At 48.6% G+C, this 24,766-nt stretch overlaps 1 protein-coding gene across 2 annotated transcripts in view; it reads right to left on the bottom strand.

The window, feature by feature from the left end:
* Positions 1–8,362: 8,362 nt before the first annotated feature.
* The window catches only part of GDPD5 (glycerophosphodiester phosphodiesterase domain containing 5), a 183,609-nt gene continuing 167,205 nt past the window's right edge, over positions 8,363–24,766 (bottom strand). The window contains exons 15-17 of one of the 2 annotated variants that reach the window (XM_079973809.1): positions 23,399–23,413; positions 10,494–10,606; positions 8,363–8,943 (exon numbers count right to left, since the gene is read on the bottom strand). In XM_079973809.1, coding sequence (XP_079829935.1) covers positions 8,828–8,943; positions 10,494–10,606; positions 23,399–23,413 — 244 coding nt within the window. In that variant the 3' untranslated portion in view covers positions 8,363–8,827. The remainder of the gene's footprint in view (positions 8,944–10,493; positions 10,607–23,398; positions 23,414–24,766) is intronic. The other variant, XM_079973810.1, reaches the window with a different exon arrangement.

Below are 24,766 nucleotides of genomic sequence, written 5' to 3'. Positions count from 1 at the left end.
CGCGAGGGATGGCAGCTAACAGATTGAGGTTGAATCCTGACAAGACAGAAGTCCTGTTTTGGGGGGACAGGAGGCGTGCAGGTGTGGAGGACTCCCTGGTCCTGAATGGGGTAACTGTGCCCCTGAAGGACCAGGTGTGCAGCCTGGGAGTCATTTTGGACTCACAGCTGTCCATGGAGGCGCAGGTCAGTTCTGTGTCCAAGACGGCTGTCTACCAGCTCCATCTGGTACGCAGGATAAGACCCTACCTGCCCACTAGAGTGGTGCATGCTCTAGTTATCTCCCGCTTGAACTACTGCAATGCGCTCTACGTGGGGCTACCTTTGAAGGTGACCCGGAAACTGCAATTAATCCAGAATGCGGCAGCAAGACTGGTGACTGGGAGTGGCCGCCGGGACCACTAACACCGGGCCTGTGAGATCTGCATTGACTCCCAGTACGTTTCTGAGCACAATTCAAAGTGTTGGTGCTGACCTTGAAAGCCCTAAACAGCCTCGGTCCAGTATACCTGAAGGAGCATCTCCACCCCCATCATTCAGCCCAGACACTGAGGTCCAGCATCGAGAGTCTTCTGGCAGTTCCCTCATTGCGAGAAGTGAGGTTACAGAGAACCAGACAGAGGGCCTTCTCGGTGGTGGCGCCTGCCCTGTGGAACACCCTCCCATCAGATGTCAAGGAAATAAGCAGCTAGCCTATCTTTAAAAGACATCTGAAGGCAGCCCTGTACAGGGAAGTTTTTAATATTTAACGCTGTACTGTTTCTAACACTTGATTGGGAGCCACCCAGAGTGGCTGGGGAAACTCAGCCAGATGGGTGGGGTAAAAATAATAATTATTATTATTATTATTATTATTATTATTATTATTATTATTTAGTCCAACCCTCTGCAATGCAGGGATATTTTGCCCAATGTGGGGCTCGAACCCACGACATTGAGATTCAGAGTCTCGTGCTTTTCTGAATGAGCTATCCTAGCTAAGTAGAAGGCGCCAGGTTCAACGCTGGCATCTCCTGGTAAGGCTCCTTTTCGGCAGCTGTGAAGAGATGCTGCCAGTCAGTGCAGGAAACACTGAGCTAAGCCACTGGCCTGATCCAGGAGCCTTGCCCTGCATCCTTAGTCATGCAGATTCCTATGTTCTCTGTGTGTCTGTTGAGCGCATGTCCAGGACTGTAATCCTTACAAGAAGTGAGCACTTTGCATTCCATGTTTGCTCTTTGCAAACCCTTTTTGCAGAACCTCCTGCTTCTTCCAGCTCTACAATTCTATGGTTCTGAGGGTTCAGAGGGTTTTTCCTGGTTGTTGTTGCTGTTGTCATTTTGGGGTCAAAATTCCATAGTCAGGAACACATTCTAGAGATTTCCCCATAGGGATCAATGGAAATTGTGGACTTGTTGTACAAAAGCTCACCTAATGAACCATTTTCTGAGAACGTGTTGGGTTCGGGTAGTAAGACGTGTGTGTAATAATAATAATAATACTAATAATAATAATAATAATAATAATAATATATTTATACCCTGCCCATCTGGCTGGGTTTCCCCAGCCACTCTGGACGGCTTCCAACAAAATATTAAAATACAATGATTCATCAAATATTAAAAGCTTCCCTAAACAGGGCTGCCTTCAGATGTCTTCTAAAAGTCAGATACAGTGGTACCTCGGGTTAAGAACTTAATTCGTTCTGGAGGTTCGTTCTTAACCTGAAGCACCACTTTAGCTAATGGGGCCTCCCTCTGCCACTGCACCACCGGAACACGATTTCTGTTCTCAACCTGAATCAAAGTTCTTAACCCGAGGTACTATTTTTGGGTTATTGGAGTCTGTACCTGAAGCATCTGTAACCTGAAGTGTATGTAACCCAAGGTACCACTGTAGTCCTTTATTTCCTTGACATCTGGTGGGAGGACGTTCCACAAGGCGGATGCCACCACCAAGAAGGCCCTCTGCCTGGTTCCCTGTAACCTCACTTCTCGCAGGGAGGGAACTGCCAGAAGGCCCTCGGAGCTGGACCTCAGTGTTCGGGCTGAACAATGGGGGTGGAGACGCTCCTTCAGGTCGACTGGGCCTTTGAGGCCATTTAGGGCTTTAAAGGTCAGCACCAACACTTTGAATTGTGCCTGGAAACGTAATGGGAGCCAATGTAGGTCTTTCAGGACTGGTGTTATGTGGTCTTGGCGGCCACTCCCAGTCACCAGTCTAGCTGCCTTCAAATGTATAGCGCAGTTCTACGTGTACAGTTGCTGAACTAATCCCCAATACCATATGCATTTTGATTTCATGCAGATTCAATAAATAATTCCCCTCCTAAGACGGATTTCTGGATTGGCAGGAACTTGGACCCAGCAGTTTGCGCATTGGTTAGTTCAACACTGAAATCACAGGCTCATAGCATTGCAGAATTGGAAGGGACCCCCTGAAATGCAGGAATCACAGCTCAAGAATTCCTGGCAGGCAAAAGTGTTTTCACACCATACTTAAAAAATATTGTTACTATTTTTTAAACTGTATAGCCTGCCTTTCTTTAGAAAACAAAAATTCAGTGGGGCTAACAGTTGGTAACTGAAACAGACACAAAAGCATTGCAAATAACATGAAAAAGGAACAATTAATGGGCAGTCAGAAAGCCACGGAAAAAAAACTACATTAGGAAAGGCAATCAGCCATCTCTAAAAGCCCAGTCTAAAAGCACACATATTCTAAAAAGAAAAAAGAAATAGGTTTCTTGTTCAAAATTATTGTTGGTACCTATGCATAAATTTAATGGGTAGATGATTTGAGAAATAGAATAAAACTAATATGGTTCATAGAATCATAGAATCATAGAGTTGGAAGAGACCACAAGGGCCATCGAGTCCAACCCCCTGCCAAGCAGGAAACACCATCAGAGCACTCCTGACATATGGTTGTCAAGCCTCTGCTTAAAGACCTCCAAAGAAGGAGACTCCACCACACTCCTTGGCAGCAAATTCCACTGTCAAACAGCTCTTACTGTCAGGAAGTTCTTCCTAATGTTTAGGTGGAATCTTCTTTCTTGTAGTTTGGATCCATTGCTCCGTGTCCGCTTCTCTGGAGCAGCAGAAAACAACCTTTCTCCCTCCTCTATGTGACATCCTTTTATATATTTGAACATGGCTATCATATCACCCCTTAACCTCCTCTTCTCCAGGCTAAACATGCCCAGCTCCCTTAGCCGTTCCTCATAAGGCATCGTTTCCAGGCCTTTGGCCATTTTGGTTGCCCTCCTCTGGACACGTTCCAGTTTGTCAGTGTCCTGGCAATTCAATCTTAAATAAATAAATAAATAAATAAATAAATAAATAAATAAATAAATAAATAAATATGAAATGAAATGAAATGAAAAGAAAAGAAAAGAAAAGAAAAGAAAAGAAAAGAAAAAATGAAATGGATTTGTGAAACAGAGAGGAGTCGTTCAAACCCTTTCATATTGCCTATGATTGCTAGCTCTCCTCCGAATTGACTTGGAGCCATCTCCTGAATTTTTAAAGCAAAGCAGTAAGCAAAGCAATGTTGCAAAATAAATATGGATGTATATAAAGGTAAAGGTAAAGGGCCCCTAACCATTAGGTCCAGCCGTGGCTGACTCTGAGGTTGCAGCGCTCATCTTGCTTTATTGGCCGAGGGAGCCGGCATACAGCTTCCAGGTCACATGGACAGCATGACTAAGCCGCTTCTGGCGAACCAGAGCAGCGCACGGAAACGCCGTTTACCTTCCCACCGGAATGGTACCTATTTATCTACTTGCATTTTGACGTGCTTTCAAACTGCTAGGTGGGCAGGAGCAGGGACCGAGCAACGGGAGCTCACCCCGTCACAGGGATTTGAACAGTCGACCTTCTGATCAGCAAGCCCTAGGCTCTGTGGTTTAACCCACAGCACCACCCGCATCCCTATGGATGTATATACATGCATTTAATTCACACACACACACACAGAAAGAGAATCCTGTAGTTTGTTAAGGGTTCTAGGATTTGTAGCTCTGTGAGGGGAAAACTACAGCTCCCATAGTTCTTTTATGGAGTTGGTGTTCTTTAAATGCATGGTGTGTGCAGCCCGTGTGAATAGGTGCTCCACTGTATTAGCTTTCTGGAAGGAAAAAAATGCATAGAAAGAAGACAAATAAACTTTGTTTGGACTTTAAAAAAAAAGAAAAAGAATTCCTGACAGATGGCCACCCAACCGCTGCTTGAAATCCTCCAAGGAGATAGAGTCCACCACCTTCTGAGAGAGACCGTTCCCATCAAACAGATTTCACTGTCCAAAAGTTACTCCTAACGTTCAGTCGGACTCTCCTTTCTTGCAATTTGAATTCATTGGTTCGAGAATACGACAATGCACTTTGTGTGGGGCTTCCTTGTGCTTGATCCGGGAGCTGCCGTTAGTGCAGAATGCTGTGGCATAATTGCTAACATCTCTGTTCAGAGACCTGCATTGCTTGAACCAAATTCAAGGTGTTAGTACAGGCATAGGCAAAATCGGCCCTCCAGACATCATGGGACTACAACTCCCATCATCCCTTGGCTATTGGTCCTGTTAGCTAGGGATGATGGGAGTTGCAGTCCCAAAACATATGGAGGGCCGAGTTTGCCTATGCCTGTGTTAGTATATAAAGCCCTGAACAGCTTGGAACCAGTTTACTTGTAGGGTCGCCTTACCTGTATGTGGACGTTCCATCTGCAGAACTTACACCATTAAAGGTGCCAAATAATATTTCACTGTTGTAAGAAATCAATCTTCTAGTGTGGCAGAACTCGCACTTGGAACTCCCTGCCGGTTCACATCAGTACCTTCACTGTACAGTGGTACCTTGGTTCTCAAATGCCTTGGTACTCAAACAACTTGGAACCCAAACACTGCAAACCCGGAAGGAAGTGTTCCGGTTTGCGGACTTTTTTTGGAAGCCGAACATGCTCTGTTTTGAGTGTCATGCTTCCAATTTGAGTGCCGCACTTCCGTTTTGAGTGTTATGCTGAGGTCTGTCTGTTTTTGCTATTTATTTTGTGGTTTTGTGGCTCTTTTTTGTTGTTTTTGTAACTGCGTGGAACCCAGTTCAGCTACTGATTGACTGTGTGACTGCAGTACATTGATTATTGCTTTCGTTTTATGAATCAATGGTCTCGTTAAGATAGTAAAATTCAAGTTAAATTGCTGTTTTAGGAGTTGTTTTTAAAAGTCTGGAACAGATTAATCCATTTTGCATTATTTTCTATGGGAAAGCGCGCCTTGGTTTTGGAACGCTTTGGTTTTGGATTGCACTTCCAGAACAGATTAATTTTGAGAACCAAGGTACCACTGCACTCCTTTTGACACCCCGCTGAAAACATTTTCGTTTAGGAAAACCTAACAAGATACGTAAAATGTCGACAGGTGTTTTTAACCCGGTGTGCTGATTTAATTTATTTGCGGACCGTTTTAAAGAGCTGTTTTTAACTGGTCATTTTGTCCCTCTTTTTTGCTTCTGTAAACCACTTTGATGTTTTATGAGAATCAAGCGGTACATAAACCTTGGGGAATGAAAATAAATCTCCTGGGGTTGCAAGTCCAGCAAAACATCTGGAGAACCCCCCCTGTTTTTAAGAAACAATGCATCAGTCTTGCACCTTGACTCGGCCTCCCTAGAGCAGTGTTTCTCAACCTGTGGATCCCAAGATGTTGTTGGACTACAACTCCCATCATTCCTAGCAGCATGACCAGAGGTCAGGGATGATGGGAGTTGTAGTCCAACAACATCTGGGGACCCACAGGTTGAGAACCGCTGCCCTAGAGAGAGATCCAGGAAATGAGATTTGCTCCTATATGTGGGATGTACTGCTTGCAGCCTTTATTCTTAGCACAGCCTTCAGTGAGGCGACCCAATGATCACCCCACAACTGCTTTTTGCCATGCACCATTCTCCCTCTCAGAGCCGTCTTTCCCATTGGTCTTAGTGGTTCGTTGCGCCTGGGCCTCTCAACGGCACCCTAGCGAGCGGGGTAGCTGCGCGGCTTGGCACCAAAGGAGTCTCACTCTGCACCGGATCCTTTGCCTCAGGCATCACCTGAACCAAGTCTGGGGCCTGATCCTGAAGAGTCCCAGTCTGCACAGGTTCCCCTGCAACAAGCACCAGCTGGGCCGAGTCAGGGGCCTGAGCCTGCCCTGGCTCCAGATGTGGGGATCACCTCGTTGCCTCCAGCTGGGCCATCACTTACAGCTGCTCCACTACCGGTTTGGTCAGGGGAGGCTGAGGCGGCCTCTGGGTCTAGTAACCCACCCACGTCTCCCGAGCTGCAGAGACTCAGGTCTGAGAGAAGGAGAGACCTGAGTACTCGCAGGAGGAGTGCTCGTCTTTGGGCGAAACAGGGAGGTGAGTCGCCGGGGGATCAGGACCAGCTGCTACCCCGACAGAGATAAAAGGCTAATGGACCCCACCCCAGGTTGTGGGAGCAACATTGCTGTATGTTAGATCCTGCCTGAGATCCTGTACCTGTCCTTGCCTGGTTTCCTGCCTCATGTCCTGCCTTGGCCCTTTCGGATTGACTCCTAGCGGAACCTACGGATTCTGGACCGGACCTGGACCGCGGTACTTGGGTTACCCCTGGGCCCAGCACAGCTAAAGATGGCCCTAATCCCGGTCGTTGTCCTCCTCCTGCATCCTGGCAAAGGGCAACACACAGCCTTCCCGGTACCCTGACGCCAGAAAGCATGTCCGCCAGCACATTTGCCTGCTTGATCACCACTACCACGCCGGGGATGGGGGTGGTGGAGGAGGCAGAGGACATTTTCCACTGCCCTCTCCTTTGTTTTGGAGTTGCATGGCGGGGCGCCGGAGGGATCTTTGCACCACGGCTCTGGATATGCTTAAAACGGCCCTGCTCCCTCTTAACGCCATTGAGAAAGCAGGAAGATCAAAGTCATTCCACATTCAGGCTTGTAAAATATTTCCAGTTAACATCTCCCTTCTTCGTGCTTGGAGCTTTTCTCACTCTGCACAGCACCCTACCTGAAAATCAGGATCGGGAAACCACAAAACACATTGAAATCGGCCCTCCAGGGCTCTCTATGTGGCCCCCAGAACCCTCGCAAGCCCTGCTTCTCACCCCAAGCACCCTTGCCCGTCTTCAATGCGTCCTTGGAATGTACCGTATTTTTCGCTCTATAGGACAAACCCGACCATAGGACGCACCTAGTTTTAGAGGGGAAGAACAAGGGGAAAAAATTCTCCCCCTCTCTGCTCAGCACCCCTTCAGTGAAGCGGCAGGAGGAACGGAGCCCCTTCCATTTCTCCTTCCGCTTCGCTGAAGGGGTGCGGCGCAGAGTGGGAAAGCTGTACAGCGCCTTTTCAGCGAAGCCAGGAGAACAAGAGGGATTGGTGTGCACCGACCCCTCTTGCTCTCCAAGCTTCAGCGAAAGCAACGCGAAGCCTCCAGTGCGTGGCGGGAGCGCTCCCTCTGTGCTTCGGAGGCTTCGTGTTGCTTTGGCTGAAGCCATGGAGCCTACATTCGCTCCATAAGACGCACACACATTTCCCCTTAATTTTTGGAGGGGGAAAAGTGCGCCTTATAGAGCGATAATCTCTCATTTTACTTTCTTGGGCTCCATGATCACTGCAGATGATGACAGCAGTCACGAAATTAAAAGACGCCTGCTCCTTGGGAGAAAGGCGATGACAAACCTAGACAGCATCCTAAAAAGCAGAGACATCACCTTGCCAAGAAAGGTCCGTATAGTTAAAAGCTATGGTTTTCCCAGTAATGATGTATGGAAGTGAGAGATGGACCCTAAAGAAGGCTGATCGCCGAAGAATGGATGCTTTTGAATTCTGGTGCTGGAGGAGACTCTTGAGAGTCCCATGGACTGCAAGAAGATCAAACCGATCCATTCTGAAGGAAATCAGCCCTGAGTGCTCACTGGAAGGACAGATTCTGAAGCTGAGGCTCCAATACTTTGGCCACCTCATGAGAAGAGAAGACTCCCTGGAAAAGACCCTGATGTTGGGAAAGATGGAGGGCACAAGGAGAAGGGGACGGCAGAGGACGAGATGGTTGGACAGTGTTCTTGAAGCTACCAGCATGAGTCTGACCAAATTGAGGGAGGCAGTGGAAGACAGGAGTGCCTGGCGTGCTCTGGTCTATGGGGTCACGAAGAATCGGACACGACTAAACGACTAAACAACAACAATAGAGCGAAAAATACGGTATTTCCTCCCCACTTCTGCTTCTGGCTCCGCCACCAGTCACACGGCTCTTGGATCGTTGTCTAGATAGGCAATGCAGCCCTCAGATTTCTGGCTGGACACCTTCCCAGCGCCCAGAAGATTTCAAACCCATAAAAAATATGGATAATAACCACGCTTCGCCAAGGCGTCACAACATACATCTTTAAATAAGTTCAGCTAACAATCGCTGCACCAGGAGAGGAGAGAAAGACAGTGGGGATCCTTCCGTCACATGACCCTGCACGACGTTGGACTACAACTCCCATCAGCTGTAGCCATGCATGGTCCTGGATGATGGGACTTGTAGTCCGGCAACACCTTTGAAGGCTATCTTCTAGTGGGTCCCATCGCCAGATCGCTCCTCGCAAACATGCCGAATCCTGCCCCACCCGCCCCCAATCCCATGATAGGCAAGAAAAGGGGTCACAAAAAGGGGGGGATATTTACAACAATGACAAAAAAATCAAAGAAACCCAGTCTAGCTTCAGTTTCCTGAGAGGCACCAGGCCACCCGCACGAAGTCCGTTGCATTAAGAGTCCCAGGCAGTCCATGCAAGGACCAAGGAAGCGTCGGAAGGTTCCAGAGCCCCCCAAGCGCTCCTCCGCTGCCCCCTCAGTTGATACGAAGCTTCACTTCCCGGTGGTCCAGGGGGGTGACGACTTCGTTGGCGTAGCCGTTCTCCGAGCACAGCGAAAGCTCGTCCGTCGTCTCGATGCCGCTGTTGATCTCTGAGGAGGAAAGAGAAAGTGTGGGGTGTTAGAAGGCGAAGGCGAAGGATCTGAATAGATGCTGCAGTTAACGCGAGGCAGTGCGATGTAGTGGTTAGAGTGTCAGACTAGGAGCTGGGAGACCAGGGTTCAATTTCCCCCTATTGAAGCCAATAATCCACACGAAGGGTTGTTACAGTTCCACAGAATCCTTTCACAGAGTCTAAGGCAAGGATTTCCAGAATATTAGCCTTGTATCGCCACCCTAGGCTTCATCAGTAGAACAGGCTCATATGTAATATTACAGGATAGTGGATCTTATAGCAACCACTACTATGCTATTGGGACGCTGGTGGCGCTGTGGGTTAAACCACAGAGCCTAGGACTTGCCGATCAGAAGGTTCGAATCCCCGTGACAGGGTGAGCTCCCGTTGCTCGGTCCCTGCTCCTGCTAACCTAGCAGTTCGAATGCACGTCAAAGTGCAAGTAGATAAATAGGTACTGCTCTGGCGGGAAGGTAAACGGTGTTTCCGTGCGCTGCTCTGGTTCGCCAGAAGCAGCTTAGTCATGCTGGCCACATGACCCGGAAGCTGTACGCCGGCTCCCTCAGCCAATGAAGCGAGATGAGCGCCACAACCCCAGAGTCGGTCACAACTGGACCTAATGGTCAGGGGTTCCTCTACCCTTTACCTTTACTATGCTATAAGATCCACTATCCTGTAATATTGCATATTGTAAAATTACATATTACATATTGTCTTAGACTCTGTGAAAGGATTCTGTGGAACTATAACAACCCTTCATGTGGATTATTGGACTCTTTGAACAGACAGGGGGAATAGATACTTATACATGTATGGACCTTATGCATGAACTGACTGGAGAATGAACTGATCCACTGGGTCTTCTGCTTTTCTCATTGAATTTTATGAGACTTCCGTTGAAATCTACAATTTGATACAATGAATAGTACACCTTATTTATTCAAAAGTACCGGTACAGGGACGCGGGTGGCGCTGTGGGTTAAACCACAGAGCCTAGGACTTGCTGATCAGAAGGTCGGCGGTTCGAATCCCGGCTACGGGGTGAGCTCCCGTTGCTCGGTCCCAGCTCCTGCCCACCTAGCAATTCGAAAGCACCTCAAAGTGCAAGTAGATAAATAGGTACCGCTCCGGCGGGAAGGTAAACGGCGTTTCCGTGCGCTGCTCTGGTTTGCCAGAAGCGGCTTAGTCATGGTGGCCACATGACCCGGAAGCTGAACGCCGGCTCCCTCGGCCAATAAAGTGAGGTGAGCGCCTCAACCCCAGAATTGTCTGCGACTGGACCTAATGGTCAGGGGTCCCTTTACCTTTACCTTTTTACCGGTACATTACCATTTAAAGCAGTGACTCTGCAAAACCTTGGGCTGGGTCTGTAATGTTTAAAAAAGACTTAACCTTAGCCGCATGACAATGAATTTGTGGCGAGACTCGAATTGAAGACCCGAAGAAGAGCAAGACACCCACAGGAAGTTACTTCTCCGCCGCAGATCAAGTTATAGCCTCATGGAATCCAGCCTCAAATTGCCTCACCTGAGAAGATTAGTTTTTCCTTCATGATGTTGACATCCCGGCTGGACCTTCGGACGGCGGCACTGAGCATGATCTGTTCAGGGTTGTAGCTGTGGATGCTGCCCATTCGCCACCTGAAACGGACAAGGAGAATGTCAGGAACCGAACTTTTCATGCGCCTGACCAGGTTTCTAGGCAAGGAGCTCACAATCCATGGGCTCTCAAACTCATGAGGAAGCGACTCTGCGCTATTCTCCTAGCACAGCGACAGAAAACTCGTTTTCCTTCTGTTTTGAAACTCTGCAAGCCGGCCTGACCGTCTCAGGGGCGACTCACAGAATAAAACACAGAATAAAAACAAGTAAATAATTATAAAAACAGAAAGACAATAGCCTCCCCACCTTCTCACAGACACGTTTGAAAGGCTACAGAATATGAATCAGCCCAAGGCCTAGTTGAAGAGAAACATTTTTGCCTGGCGCCTAAAAAAAAATACTGTATTTTTCGCTCCATAAGGCACCCCTGACCATAAGACGCCCCTAGTTTTTAGAGGAGGAAAACAAGAAAAAAAAATATTCTGAACGAAACAGTGGATGTATGATTTTTGTGGTTCATGATGTGGCCACAGACATGATATGTGATTTGACGGTGAGTTTGGGGTAGCCCAATGGAAAAATCCTGAGGATCCATGTGGATCCATGCTTTGTAACCACGTTTTTGCGCCATTGCGGCCCCACGATACACTGGATGCGTGATTTTTTTTGGTGCAGGCTGTAGCCATGCACATGCTATGTGATCTGATGGTGAATTTGGGGTGACCCAATGCAAAAATCCTGAGGATCCATGGGCTTTTACCTCCTCCCTCCCAGACAGCCTCCTTTATCACTAGCGTCCCTTATCTCCCTCCCGATCCTACCGATCAGCTGCTTCCTTTCAACACTCCCTTCCCTCTTGTTTGCCTTTGTGTCTTTTCCTAAGCTGGAGCAGTTGTCTGCTCCTCCTTTTCTTCTAATTTCTCTCCTCATTGCTTGTTTTAGTCTTCCTGTCTCCTCTCCTTGCAAGTTCACTGTCTTTACCTCCCCCCTCCCAGGCAGCCTCCTTTATCTCTAGCGTCCCTTATCTCCCTCCGATCGCTTGCCAATCAGCTGCTCAGCGGCTTCCTTTCAACACCCCCTTCCCTCTTTCTAAAAAAACCCCCCAACCACGACCTGCTTTTTGCCCCTGGGCAATTCGGCTCCAGGGACCACGCATTCGCTCCATAAGACGCACAGACATTTCCCCTTACTTTTTTGGGAGGAAAAAAGTGTGTGTCTTATGGAGCGAAAAATACGGTATGTAATGAAGGCACCAGGCGAACTTCCCTGGGGAGAGCATTCCACAAGCAGGGAGCTGATAAATAATAATGCAATAAAAATAAGATAATAACGTGATGAAATCCAAAACAGCAACCATTAACGGCACATTTATTGAAAAACCAATTAATGCTATTTACTTTAATTGATCTAACAAAACTGATGGACTCCCCCCGCTTAAAGAGCGCAGGACTGCCACGCCTCAAGGACCGCCTCTCTGCATAGGAACTGACCCAGACCCTGAAATCATTCTTTGGGGTCCTTCTTCATGTGCCCCCTACATTAGGGGTCTGCTGAGCAGAGCACAGATTCAGTGGCTGGGCTCCTCTCAAATTGGAGCGGGGGGGGGGTGAGTTAGTGGGAGGGGGCCGCAATTCTGAATTTATTGTTACTCATGTTTTATACTGTATTTAATGCTGTTTTTTTGTTGCATCAATTAAGTGTTTTAAATTTGTTGCTAGCCACCCTGAGCCTGGTTTTTTGAGCCAGGAAGGGCGGGGTATAAATAAAAAATTATTATTATTTATTAACATGCTTTCAATGGAAATATGAGAAAGGACTGGAGGTTAGCAAAAGGATTGGAAAAAAAAAAAAGGTACGCTGAGCAGGATTCGATCTCAGGTCTACTGGGAGGGGTGATGCACAAAACAGGCACAGGCAACTTAATCCGACCAAGGGGAACAGAAGTCGGAGCGAGTCTGAATTTTCCAGTTAATCATTTCTAGCTCTTTTGAGTCTAGACACAAAGCACGAGAGCCCCAGGCTTCTCACATTACCACTTAAAGCAGCGACTTTGCAAAAACCTTGGGCCGGATCTGCGATGTTTTTTTTAAAAAAATCATTCATTTATTTATTTTAAATTAAGCCATCTAAAAAAGGTGCCCCTGATTGATTGATTGATTGATTGATCAGATTGTTAGTGTGTGTGCCTGCGTGCAAGCACACACACACACACACACACACACACATATTAAATCAAATTAATAAAATTTATAAAATAAAATCATATATAAAGGGGGAGCCTCACTTAAGCTTTTGTTTGTCATCTGCACTTTTTAAAAGTGCTCCCCAATACACACACACACACACCACACCACACCACACACAAAAGATCAAATACATACGTAAGATTAAATACAAACACCAAAACCACAAACAAGCAGCCACACACCACCCCAATTTCGTCTTCGTTGCACCTCCTAGTGGTCATTTAAATCACCCACCTAAGACCACCAATGGATGCGATTTCAACAGGCCTGTGTGCTAACATCAGGTCTGCTGCCAAATCAATACAAAAATAGAGGAGTCTGCATTTTGCTATCCCCACCCCAAGGGGACCCTGAAACCAAAAGGCCCTCTTGCTGGGAGAATGGGCCGCAGTGCTTCTGGAATGAGAAGCTTGCAAGCAATTTTGCATTTACAACTCCCCCTAATAATAATAATAATTTTATTATTTGTACCCCGCCCATCTGGTTGGATCTTCCTATTTCAGGGGCAGGTAACCGGTGGCCCTTTAGACGTCAAGCTACAATTCCCATCAGCCCATGGCCAGGAATGATGGGAGTTGTGGTTCAGTAGTACAGTGGTACCTTGGTTCTCAAACGCAGAAAACCCAGAAGTAAGTTTTCTGGTTTTCGGACATTTTTCAGAAGCCGAACATCTGATGCGGTTGTCGGCTATTGTTTCCAGGGCGCCTGCACCAATCAGAAGCTGTGCCTTAATTTTCGAACATTTCAGAAGTCAAATGGACTTCTGGAATGAATTAAGTTTGGCACTTTTGTTTTTGCTATTTCTTTTGCTTTTGAGGCTTTTTCGGTTCATTTGCTTTTGTGACTGTGTGGAACCCAGTTCATCTACTGATTGATTGATTGAATGTGTGACTGCGCAAATGGATAAAAGCCCCCCATCCAAACAACGACTATCATCAGTGCAGGTGAGAAAAAATAATAATTTTTATTTTTATCATCTATAATAATAATAATAATAATAATAATTTATTATTTATACCCCGCCCATCTGGCTGGGCCTCCCCAGCCACTCTGGGCGGCTTCCATAGAAAGCAAAAATACAATAAAATATCACACGTTAAAAACTTCCCTGAACAGGGCTGCCTTAAGATGTCTTCTGAATGTCGGGTAGTTGTTAATCGCTTTGACATCTGCTGGAAGGGCGTTCCACAGGGCGGGCGCCACTACCGAGAAGGCCCTCTGCCTGGTTCCCTGTAGCTTTACTTCTCGCAGTGAGGGAACCGCCAGAAGGCCCTCGGCGCTAGACCTCAGCGTCCGGGCAGAATGATGGGGGTGGAGACGCTCCTTCAGGTATACTGGACCGAGGCCGTTTAGGGCTTTAAAGGTCAGCACCAACACTTTGAATTGTGCTCGGAAACGTACTGGGAGCCAATGTAGGTCTTTCAAGACCGGTGTTATATGGTCTCGGCGGCCGCTCCCAGTCACCAGTCTAGCTGCCGCATTCTGGATTAGTTGTAGTTTCCGAGTCACCTTCAAAGGTAGCCCCACGTAGAGTGCATTGCAGTAGTCCAAGCGGGAGATAACCAGAGCATGCACCACTCTGGCGAGACAGTCCACAGGCAGATAGGGTCTCAGCCTACGTACCAGATGGAGCTGGTAAACAGCTGCCCTGGACACAGATTTGATCTGTGCCTCCATGGACAGCTGTGAGTCCAAAATGACTCCCAGGCTGCGCACCTGGTCCTTCAGGGGCACAGTTACCCCATTCAGGACCAGGGAATTCTCCACACCTGCCCGCCTCCTGTCCCCCAAAAACAGCACTTCTGTCTTGTCAGGATTCAACCTCAATCTGTTAGCCGCCATCCATCCTCCAACCGCCTCCAGACACTCACACAGGACCTCCACCGCCTTCACTGGTTCTGATTTAAAGGAGAGGTAGAGCTGGGTATCATCCGCATACTGATGAACACCCAGCCCAAACCTCCTGATGATCTCTCCCAGCGGCTGCATGTAAATGTTGAAAAGCATGGGGGAGAGGACAGAACCCTGAGGCACCCCACAAGTGAGAGCCCAGGGGTCTGAACACTCATCCCCCACCACCACTTTCTGAACACGGCCCAGGAGGAAGGAGCGGAACCACTGTATGACAGTGCCCCTAGCTCCCAGCCCCTCAAGACGGTCCAGAAGGATGTTATGGTCGATGGTATCAAACGCCGCTGAGAGATCCAGCAGAACTAGGAAACAGCTCTCACCTTTGTCCCTAGCCCGCCGAAGATCATCAACCAGTGCGACCAAGGCAGTTTCAGTCCCATGATGAGGCCTGAATCCCGACTGGAAGGGATCCAAATGGTCCGCTTCTTCCAGGCGTGCCTGGAGTTGTTCGGCCACCGCTCGCTCAATCACCTTGCCCAAGAATGGAAGATTTGAAACTGGGCGATAGTTGGCCATCGTGGCCGCATCTAAAGATGGTTTTTTAAGAAGCGGTTTAATAACCGCCTCTTTCAGCGGGTCTGGGAAGGCTCCCTCACGGAGGGAAGCGTTCACCACCCCACGAAGCCCATCGCCCAGTCCTTCCCGGCTAGCTTTTATAAGCCAGGATGGGCAAGGATCCAGGAGACAGGTGGTTGGCTTCACTCGTCCAAGCAGCCTGTCCACATCCTCGGAGGTAACAGATTGGAATTGATCCCACTCAACTTGACTAGACAGAACTCTAGCACTCTCCCGCCCCGGCCCTGCTCCCACGGTGGAGTCTACTTCTTCCCGAATCTGAGCGATTTTATCTGCAAAAAACTTTGCAAAATCATTGCAGGAGAACATGTGGCCCGTACTGGGCCCCGATGTTGCAGGTGGTTCCACTAAATTGTGAACCACCTGAAAAAGTCTCCTGCTGCTGTTTTCTGCAGATGCAATAGAGGCGGTGAAGAAATTCTTCTTCGCCGTCGCTATCGCCACTTGGTAGGCTCGACGTTGAGCTCTAACCTGTGTCCGGTCAGATTCGGAATGAGTTATCCGCCACCGGCGCTCTAGCCGTCTCAACGATTGTTTCATTGCCCTCAGATCCGTGGAAAACCACGGGGCTGTCCGGGCTCCATGCAATCGGAGAGGGCGCTTCGGAGCCAAACAGTCAATAGCCCTGGTTAACTCCACATTCCAGCGGGCCACCAGGGAATCGGCTGAAAGGCCATCAACATGGGATAAAGCATCCCCTACCACTCTCTGGAAACCATTTGGATCCATTAAGTGGCGGGGGCGGACCATCCGAATTGGTCCCACCTCCCTGCAGAGGGGATGGGTCGCAGAGAAGTCCAGTTGCACCAGGAAGTGATCTGACCATGGCACTTCTTTCGTTTCGCTTTTACTTAGTGTCAGATCACCAACATCCATAGAGGTAAACACCAGGTCCAAGGCATGTCCGCGACTATGGGTTGGGCCAGACTTATTCAGGGACAGCCCCATGGAGGCCATGCTTTCCACGAAGTCCCGAGCAGCCCCTTGTAAGGTCGTGTCGGCATGGATGTTAAAATCCCCTAGGACGACCTACAACAGTGTCTTATTTATTTTATAGTACAGTACCATGATTAGTGATGGGGGACGCAGGTGGCGCTGTGGGTTAAAGCCTCAGCGCCTAGGGCTTGCCGATCGAAAGGTCGGCGGTTCGAATCCCTGCGGTGGGGTGCGCTCCCGCTGCTCGGTCCCAGCGCCTGCCAACCTAGCAGTTCGAAAGCACCTCCGGGTGCAAGTAGATAAATAGGGACCGCTTACCAGCGGGAAGGTAAACGGCGTTTCCGTGTGCGGCTCTGGCTCGCCAGAGCAGCGATGTCACGCTGGCCACGTGACCCGGAAGTGTCTCCGGACAGCGCTGGCCCCTGGCCTCTTAAGTGAGATGGGCGCACAACCCCAGAGTCTGTCAAGACTGGCCCGTACGGGCAGGGGTACCTTTACCTTTACCTTTACCATGATTAGTGATTTCATTTTATGGATCAATGGTCTCGTGAGATAGTAAAATCCATGTTCAGTTGCTGTTTTAGGGGTTGTTTTTAAAAGTCTGGAACGGATTAATCCGTTTTGCATTGCTATCTATGGGAAAGTGCGCCTTGGTTTTGGAACGCTTTGGTTTTGGAACGGATTAAGTTTGAGAACCAAGGTACCACCGTATCTGGGGACCCGCAGGTTACAGATACCCTGCTCCTGGTATTTTATTGTATTTTGTTTTGTTTTTAAAATTTGTATATAGCCCTATACCCGCAGGTCTCCAGGAGGTTCACATCGTAACATCACAAAATAAAAACACAGAATAAGTTTGGCCTGCCGTGGTCACGCCCAGGGAGGTACAAAAGGCTCGCCAGTCCCCAAATTTAGCAGAAACCCAGTATGATGAAAACCACCCGGGGTTAGGTCCAACACATACGTCTTTTCCCCTCCCAGCCGCCCGAAACCATCGCCGTGGTGCGCAGGCTTGCTTGTGCAAAGACGCCAATTGCACACACACACCCCACGTCAAATGCAGCCCTCGAAAAGCCAAAGGGAGTTGCTCTTCGTAAAAGGGGAGGAAAGAGAGAGGGTCAGGAAAGGAGGAGGAGGAGGAGATGCTGAGCTGATAAAAGCACGGACGTGTGCGGAAGAAGCTGGGATGAGTGACGGAGGAAGATGACATCAGCCAAAACGCTTCTCCTTACTTCCTGCGACTGCTGCTGTTCCCGCAAAGTCAAAGAGATAAATAACTACAGTGGTACCTCAGGTTAAGTACTTAATTCGTTCCAGAGGTCCGTTCTTAACCTGAAACTGTTCTGAACCTGAAGCACCACTTTAGCTAATGGGGCCTCCTGCTGCTGCCGTGCCGCAGGAGCACAATTTCTGTTCTCATCCTGAATCAAAGTTCTTAACCCGAGGTACTATTTCTGAGTTAGCGGAGTCTGTAACCTGAAGCGTGTGTAACCCGAGGTACCATTGTACTTCGTTGCACTGGTCATGTTGTGTGGATGCCTGATTATCGTCTTCCAAAGCAACTATTCTATTCCGAATTAAAAATGGAAAGCGTCGTGCTTTTGGTCAACAAAAGAGGTTTCAAGACTCTCTCAAAAAAGACAGTATAAACACCAACAATTGGGTTTATTATTATTACAGTGGTACCTCGGGTTAAGTACTTAATTCGTTCCGGAGGTCCGTTCTTAACCTGAAACTGTTCTGAACCTGAAGCACCACTTTAGCTAATGGGGCCTCCTGCTGCTGCCGTGCCGCCGGAGCATGATTTCTGTTCTCATCCTGAAGCAAAGTTCTTAACCTGAAGCACTATTTCTGGGTTAGCAGAGTCTGTAACCTGAAGCGTCTGTAACCTGAAGCGTATGTAACCCAAGGTACCACTGTACCTGACATTCAGAAGACATCTGAAGGCAGCCCTGTTCGGGGAAGTTTTTAACATGTGACATTTTAGCGTATTTTTGGTCTTTGTGGGAAGCCCCAGAGTGGCTGGGGAAACCCAGCCAGATGGGCGGGGTACAAATAATAAATTATTATTATATTATTATAAAGTTTCCCTGGCCAAAGAAGAAGAGACCTGCAGCCTCTTCTCCCAGAGGTTGACCAGATGTCTGGGGAAACCGGGGAGCAAGATTCGAGAACAACTCTCCCCACCCACGAGATCGCCTTATGGAAAACAGGTGGCGCTGTGGTCTCAACCACTGAGCCTCTTGGGCTGGCCGATCAGAAGGTCGGCGGTTCAAATCCCCGCGACAGAGTGAGTTCCCGTTGCTCTGTCCCAGCTCCTTCCAACCTAGCAGTTGGAAAGCACACCGGTGCAAGTAGATAAATAGGTACCGCTGCGGCGGGAAGGTAAACAGCGTTTCTGTGCGCTCTGGTTTCCATCACGGCGTCCCGTTGCACCAGAAGCGGCTTAATCCTGCTCGCCGCATGACCTGGAAAGCTGTCTGCGGACAAACGCCGGCTCCCTCAGCCTGACAGCGAGATGAGTGCCGCAACCCCACAGTCACCTTTGACTGGACTTAACCGTCCAGGGGTCCTTTACCATTACACCACGGCAGAATTGGCACTACGGCAGGCGCCACAAAACACCTGTTCTGCATTGGTGAGAACGCATCGGTTTAGTGAACTTTGGAACTCCCTCCCTATTCATATCAGGCAGTCACCTTCTCAGCACTCTTTCCGTCGCCTGCTACAAACATTTTTGTTCGGACATGCCCACCCAGATTCTTAGGAAGCCGAGGTGATTTTAATCTGATTCAGCATTTTAACTTTAACAGTAGGGCTGTGCCTTTTTCTCGATTTTACGGCTTTATCTTCTTGCAACCACTTTGAGGTTTTCTCTTTTTTTTTACGATCTGCATTTTCCAGCAGCCGAGATTCAGGCGCGTTCCTGCCTCTGACCGCAGAGACAGAGCGCTGTCTCCCATTACAGCCACCAATAATAATAATATATAATAATAATAATAATTTATTATTTATACCCTGCCCATCTGGCTGAGCTTCCCCAGCCACTCTGGACAGCTTCCAAAAAAATATTAAAATACTGTAATAGCCCTCTCCTCTGTGAATTCGGCTAATTCTTTTAAAAATCATGTGGGTTGATCGCTTCTTAAGCCTGCTGTGGAAGTGAGTCCCACAGTTTTAAACCTGCGCTGCAGGAAGAAGCGCTTTCTTTCATGCGTTTCCAGAATGCTCAGCTTTGCCGGAGGGCCACGAGTTCGAGTGAGGGAGGAAAGCTTTTCTCTGTTTTTTCCGAGCCAAGCATAATTTTACAAACTACAAAAGCGCTGCACGCTCGCCGTGTGACTTCAGCGCATGGAAAAGCTGTTCCTTGCAGAGAAAAGGGGGAAGAAGTGGGAAGGGGGAACCCCAGAAAGTTCATAACCCTTCGAGAGGTAATACATGCCCAACACACACACACATATTTTCATGTGTGCCTCTTTCGGGAGGGATCCAGTGGAACCTGCAACCTTCCCCCTTGCTCCTCCAAGCAAGATCCCACATGGCGGATCTACACATCGCTTCCAGGCTGTCTTCCAATACAGAATGCACAGCGGAGGAAAGCCGAGGCAGCGGATTCGAATCCCGCTCATGCCTACGATCGCTTCGGTTATTCCACAAAAACACTGACAATGCACAGAAACTATATCTTTAAAAAAGAAAAGGAATCTTTTGTTTTTTAAAAAAAATGGGAAAGGCAGAGACAGACCGATGAGAATGGTTCTCCGTAACACAACCAAACGTAATGTGTGGAGGCGGAACGCTTGGGTAAACAACGAAAACGAGGAATTGGGGCTTGGCTGCAAAAATGGGTTGGGTTGGGTGGGGGGCAGGTTTCAAATGCTCGCCAGAAGAGAAGAAAAATGACCTCAGGGGACAATTGAAAAAATGAGAATGGGTTGAGGACATAGAGGCAGCCTCCATTTCAGCAGAATGTGGCCGAGAAGAAAAACCTCAGATGCTCACGGTGCAGGCACATGAGGGGTTAAAGCCACCTCCCCTCCCTTTTTGGTGCCTTTCCGGATTTTGGGACTACAACTCCCATCATGCTTGATGGCCAGCAGTGTGGATGGAGGAGGCTGAATTAAAGGCCAACCTGCACAGGCAGGGCCAGATTTAGGTTTGATGAGGCCCTAAGCTACTGAAGGCAATGGGGTCCTTTATATGTCCAGCTGTCCTTTGTCAACAACAAATGATCGCTGTGTTTCGTCTTGAATATATGCTGCATGGTAATTTATGGACCTAATAGCTATCTCAAGCCATTTGCACATAACAGTCCATGCAGAATGTAGGCACCCTATATATAGAAAGGAGCAAACCAGTGATATTTTAGGGAGCAGGCTAGCAGGCGGGGCCCATGACTTACATCATAGGAACCTACACAAAACACTGTTACTGTATGTAGGTTTTATTTCATTTGGTTTTTTATCTTATATTTTGGATATGGACATCCAGTTTTTTCCCCTGTAAATTTTCTGGGGGCCGCCAAGAGAGTGGGGCCCTAAGCTATAGCTGGTTTAGCTTATACGTAAATCCAGCACTGGGCACAGCCAGTTTTAAGCAGCTACCTTCTCTTTAAAAGACATCTGAAGGCAGCCCTGTTTAGGGAAGCTTTTAATGTTTGATGGATTACTGTATTTCAATCTTCTGTTAGAAGCCACCCAGAGTGGCTGGGGAAACTCAGCCAGACGGGCAGGGTATAAATAAACTACTATTATTATTATTATTATTATTATTATTATTATTATTATTAAAGGTGATTTTGTGTGTACTGGACAGGCTTGGTGAGGCAGAAGCTAAGAAGAGTCTGTTGCGTCAGGCCAATGTTCCATCTAGTCCAGCGTCCTGTTCCCACTGGGGCTGAACAGGTGTCTGGGGGGGGGGGACGGACCTACAAGCAGGATTCGAACAGAAGAGCCCTCTCCCCTCCTTCAGTGGGTTTTCACAAGCATTGCTCCTCCAACTGAGGCTGCAGAGCAGAGCCATTCTGACTGGTAGCCTTCAATAGCCCTGTCCGCCACGAATTTGTGCGATCCACAGCGGCGTAGCGTGGGTTGTCAGCACCCGGGGTAAGGCAAGTAATTTGCGCCCCCTAACCCGGGGCAAGGCAAGTAATTTGCGCCCCTAACCCCTAACCTGCCGCCGCTGCCAGCTTCTTCTTGCTGCTGCCTGGGCTGGGGTATTTACGGTAAGGTAGCCACGGCGGCGGGTCCGTGTCAGGTGATCTGAGGCGAGTTGCCGCTGGCGCTGGCGCCCAAACGACACCGCTTGCCCGGAGAAGGAGGAGGGCAGAGAGGCGAGGAAAATGCAACATGGCCCAGCAGCTGCAGCAGCAGCGGCGGCGGCGGCGGGGCTGTGAGGAGGGGCTGCCTGGCACGCCCTCCGCGGCCAGCGCTGAGAGCCGCTGCCTGTCGGACGCCTTCAGCCCGGACGCACGCACAGGTCATCGGTTCCGCGAGACATGGGGCTCTGCTACAGCCTGCGCCCGAGGCTCTTCGGCGACTCCAGAGGCGGCGAGCGCCCCCCCCAGATGTTGCGCCCAGTGCGGCCGGCCCCCCCCCCTGCACCCCCCAAGCTACACCACTGGCGATCCAAGTCAGTGGCCATCATTCTCTTTGGAGGCTATATGAACAGTGGGGTATAAATCTTCCCAAGCGATAAATTGAGAGCTGGCGGTGTAGTGGTTAAGAGTGCCAGACTAGCATCTGGGAGAGGCATGGGTTCTTCTTCTTCTTCTTCTTCTTCTTATTATTATTATTATTAATATTAATAAATTTTATTTATATCCCGCCCTCCCCAGCCAAGACCGGGCTCAGGGCAGCCAACACCGGTATAAAAACAATTGATTGAAATACAACTTAAAAACAAGATTAAAATACAGTGGTACCTCGGGTTAAGTACTTACTGTACTTTTCGTCCCATAGGACGCTCTGTTCTCATCCTGAAGCAAAGTTCTTAACCCAAGGTACTATTTCTGGGTCAGCGGAGTCTGTAACCTGAAGCGCATGTAACTCGAGGTACCACTGTACAACATTAAAATTAAAATGCAGCCTCATTTCAGTAGGAACTCAAATCAAAAACTTTTGGGGGGATCTACGTGGGCCAGAAAAAAGCCAGGGAAGTCCCCAAATAGGAGTTCCATCACAGGAGGAGAAAGGAAAGAGGAAAGAGGGGAAGGGGATCAATATGATTCCAAGCCAAAGGCCAGGCGGAACAACTCTGTCTTACAGGCCCTGTGAAAAGAAATCAGATCCCGCAGGGCCCTGGTCTCATGAGACAGAGCATTCCACCAGGCCGGGGCCAGTGTTGAAAAGGCCCTGGCTCTGGTTGAGGCTAATCTGACTTCCTTAGGGACCTCTAGGGTGTTGTTATTTATGGACCTTAAGGTCCTCTGTGGGGCAGACCGGGAATCCCCACTCGGCCAGGAGGAAGCTTGCTGGGTGCGACTTTGGGCCAGTCGCTGCCTCTCAGCCTAAGCTACCTCGCAGGGCCGTTGTTGGGATTAAATGAGGAGGCAGTGGGGAACCACCTTGAGATTCTTGGAGAAAAAAAGTGGAATATACGGCCTCCCTTGGAAATGGTGGCTGTAAGAGCCATGGAATGAACTCCTTTGGAAGATAGCACACTCTCCTTCCTCGGAGGTTTTTAAGCAGAGATTGGCTGGCCATCTGTCATGGATGCTTCAGCTGAGATTCCTGCATTACAGGGGGTTGGACTAGATGACCCCATGGGTCCCTTCCAACTCTCTATTATTTTTATACACGCATTAAATAAACAAACAAGACACATTTCAGGGGTTGCCTGCGTCAGGGACACTTGGAGTTTTGCAAACCGAGGCTGCCGAGTGCACTCAAATCCCAGTTCCGCGGGCAGGAAAATCCCTGCTTAGTATGTTTCGTGAGCTGGAGGGTCGTTCTTTCTGGTTTGTTTGTTTTTACTTTTAACTTCTAGAGGGTTTCATCTGGAAACGGCCCTGCTTTTTAACCCAATTTTGCAGCGGTGCTTTTTGGGGGTTTTTTTTGAGGGAGGTGGGAAGGAAGGAAGGAAGGAAGGAAGGAAGGAAGGAAGGAAGGAAGGAAGGAAAACAGACGAAAGGTGGGATGAGAAAGAAGGCATCAGAAATTACCTGATTATGTGATAGCTGTAAAGATGCCAAAATGCAGCAGCAGAGAGAGCGAGAAAGAAAGAGAGAGAGAGAGAGAGAGAGAGAAAGGAACATGCAACAAGGTGAGAGCAGTAAGAAAAATAAACCAAGGAGGAACAGGGCACCTCCTTCGAGTCCATCATTCCTCCCCAGGGAGCAAAACTACCAATACAGAGTCAGGGCAAAGGAGATTTAACTGCTGGTGTGGAAGACTCAGAATCCGTCCCATTGGGTCTCTGGGCCAATCCCCTCTCGTCCAACTAGCTGCAAAAAACTGGGAGAAGACGTTTTACCCCAACCCCAGGTGAGAGTGTGTCAGATACCTGCATCCCTTCAGATGTTGCTAGACTACAACTCCCATCATCCCTGGCCACCTTGGGGTCCAAAAAACACTCAGGGGGCTTCCCCACCCCTGACCTAGGGCACCCTGTGTGGATATCGCTTGCCCAGACTTTGCTCGAAAAGGGGTTGTGGGAGAGGATTCTAGTCAGCGAACTGCCCTCAGATCGTCTCTTGGAATTCGCAGCTGGAAAACAATTCTCTCTTCTCCTACCCCGGCTAGACGGGAGGGTGGAAAAATGGCTGCCCTCTCTTCTTTCAAAGCATCTAAGAATTTTGCCTATGTTTCCTCCTTCCCCTCACTCTGTGGATCTTTATGATGTTACTTCTACGCTGGATTTGAAGGCTAAGGATCAGCAGCTAAAAACCTGCCAGGCCAAATCTGCCCCGCTGCTGTGGAAGTGGAGAAAGCATAATTTGCGGCAACACAACCTGGCAGTGGGTTATTTTAAGGTGCCCGGATTGAGGTGCTGGCCTGCTGTTCTTTTGGGCCTTCCTGAAGTAAACCAAGTAAACCAGCAGCTGACCAGAGCCTTCATCTTGGCTTTGTATTTTTTCTCCTCTGAGTTCTTTCTGACTACAACACAGCATCTTTTACAGGCTTACTGTGACTTCCCAGGCCTCAAGAATTACATAGGAAAACAAGAGAGTGCCAGGCATCATGCTAACAAATCCTGTGTTATTCATGACCCCCTCGCTAAACCCTTGCTCAGCCGTGAATTCACTACAACTAATTTGGGGGACCCCTTGACCTCCGTCTAAATCTCACTCCAGAACCCAGGACGGACCATCCCGAAAGATTTACTTAGAGAGGCACGGGGTTTCGCTCCTGCCGGATCACCTCAGCAATGATGGTGCAGACAGCATGTGAAATAATAACAATTTAAATCCCCACATGTAGAAAACTAGTGTGTCAGGGAGTGGGCTAAGAAGCCTGACATGCTAGCTTTCTACATGTGGGGGAAATTCAGAAACGAGGGCCTTTACAAACAATACAGGAGGTGCATGCCA

The sequence above is a fragment of the Podarcis cretensis genome (assembly GCF_951804945.1).
Source record: "Podarcis cretensis genome assembly, chromosome: 4".
NCBI lineage: Eukaryota > Metazoa > Chordata > Lepidosauria > Squamata > Lacertidae > Podarcis > Podarcis cretensis.
The sequence above is the reverse complement of the archived record's forward strand: the minus strand, read 5'-3'. Positions and strand labels throughout refer to the sequence as shown.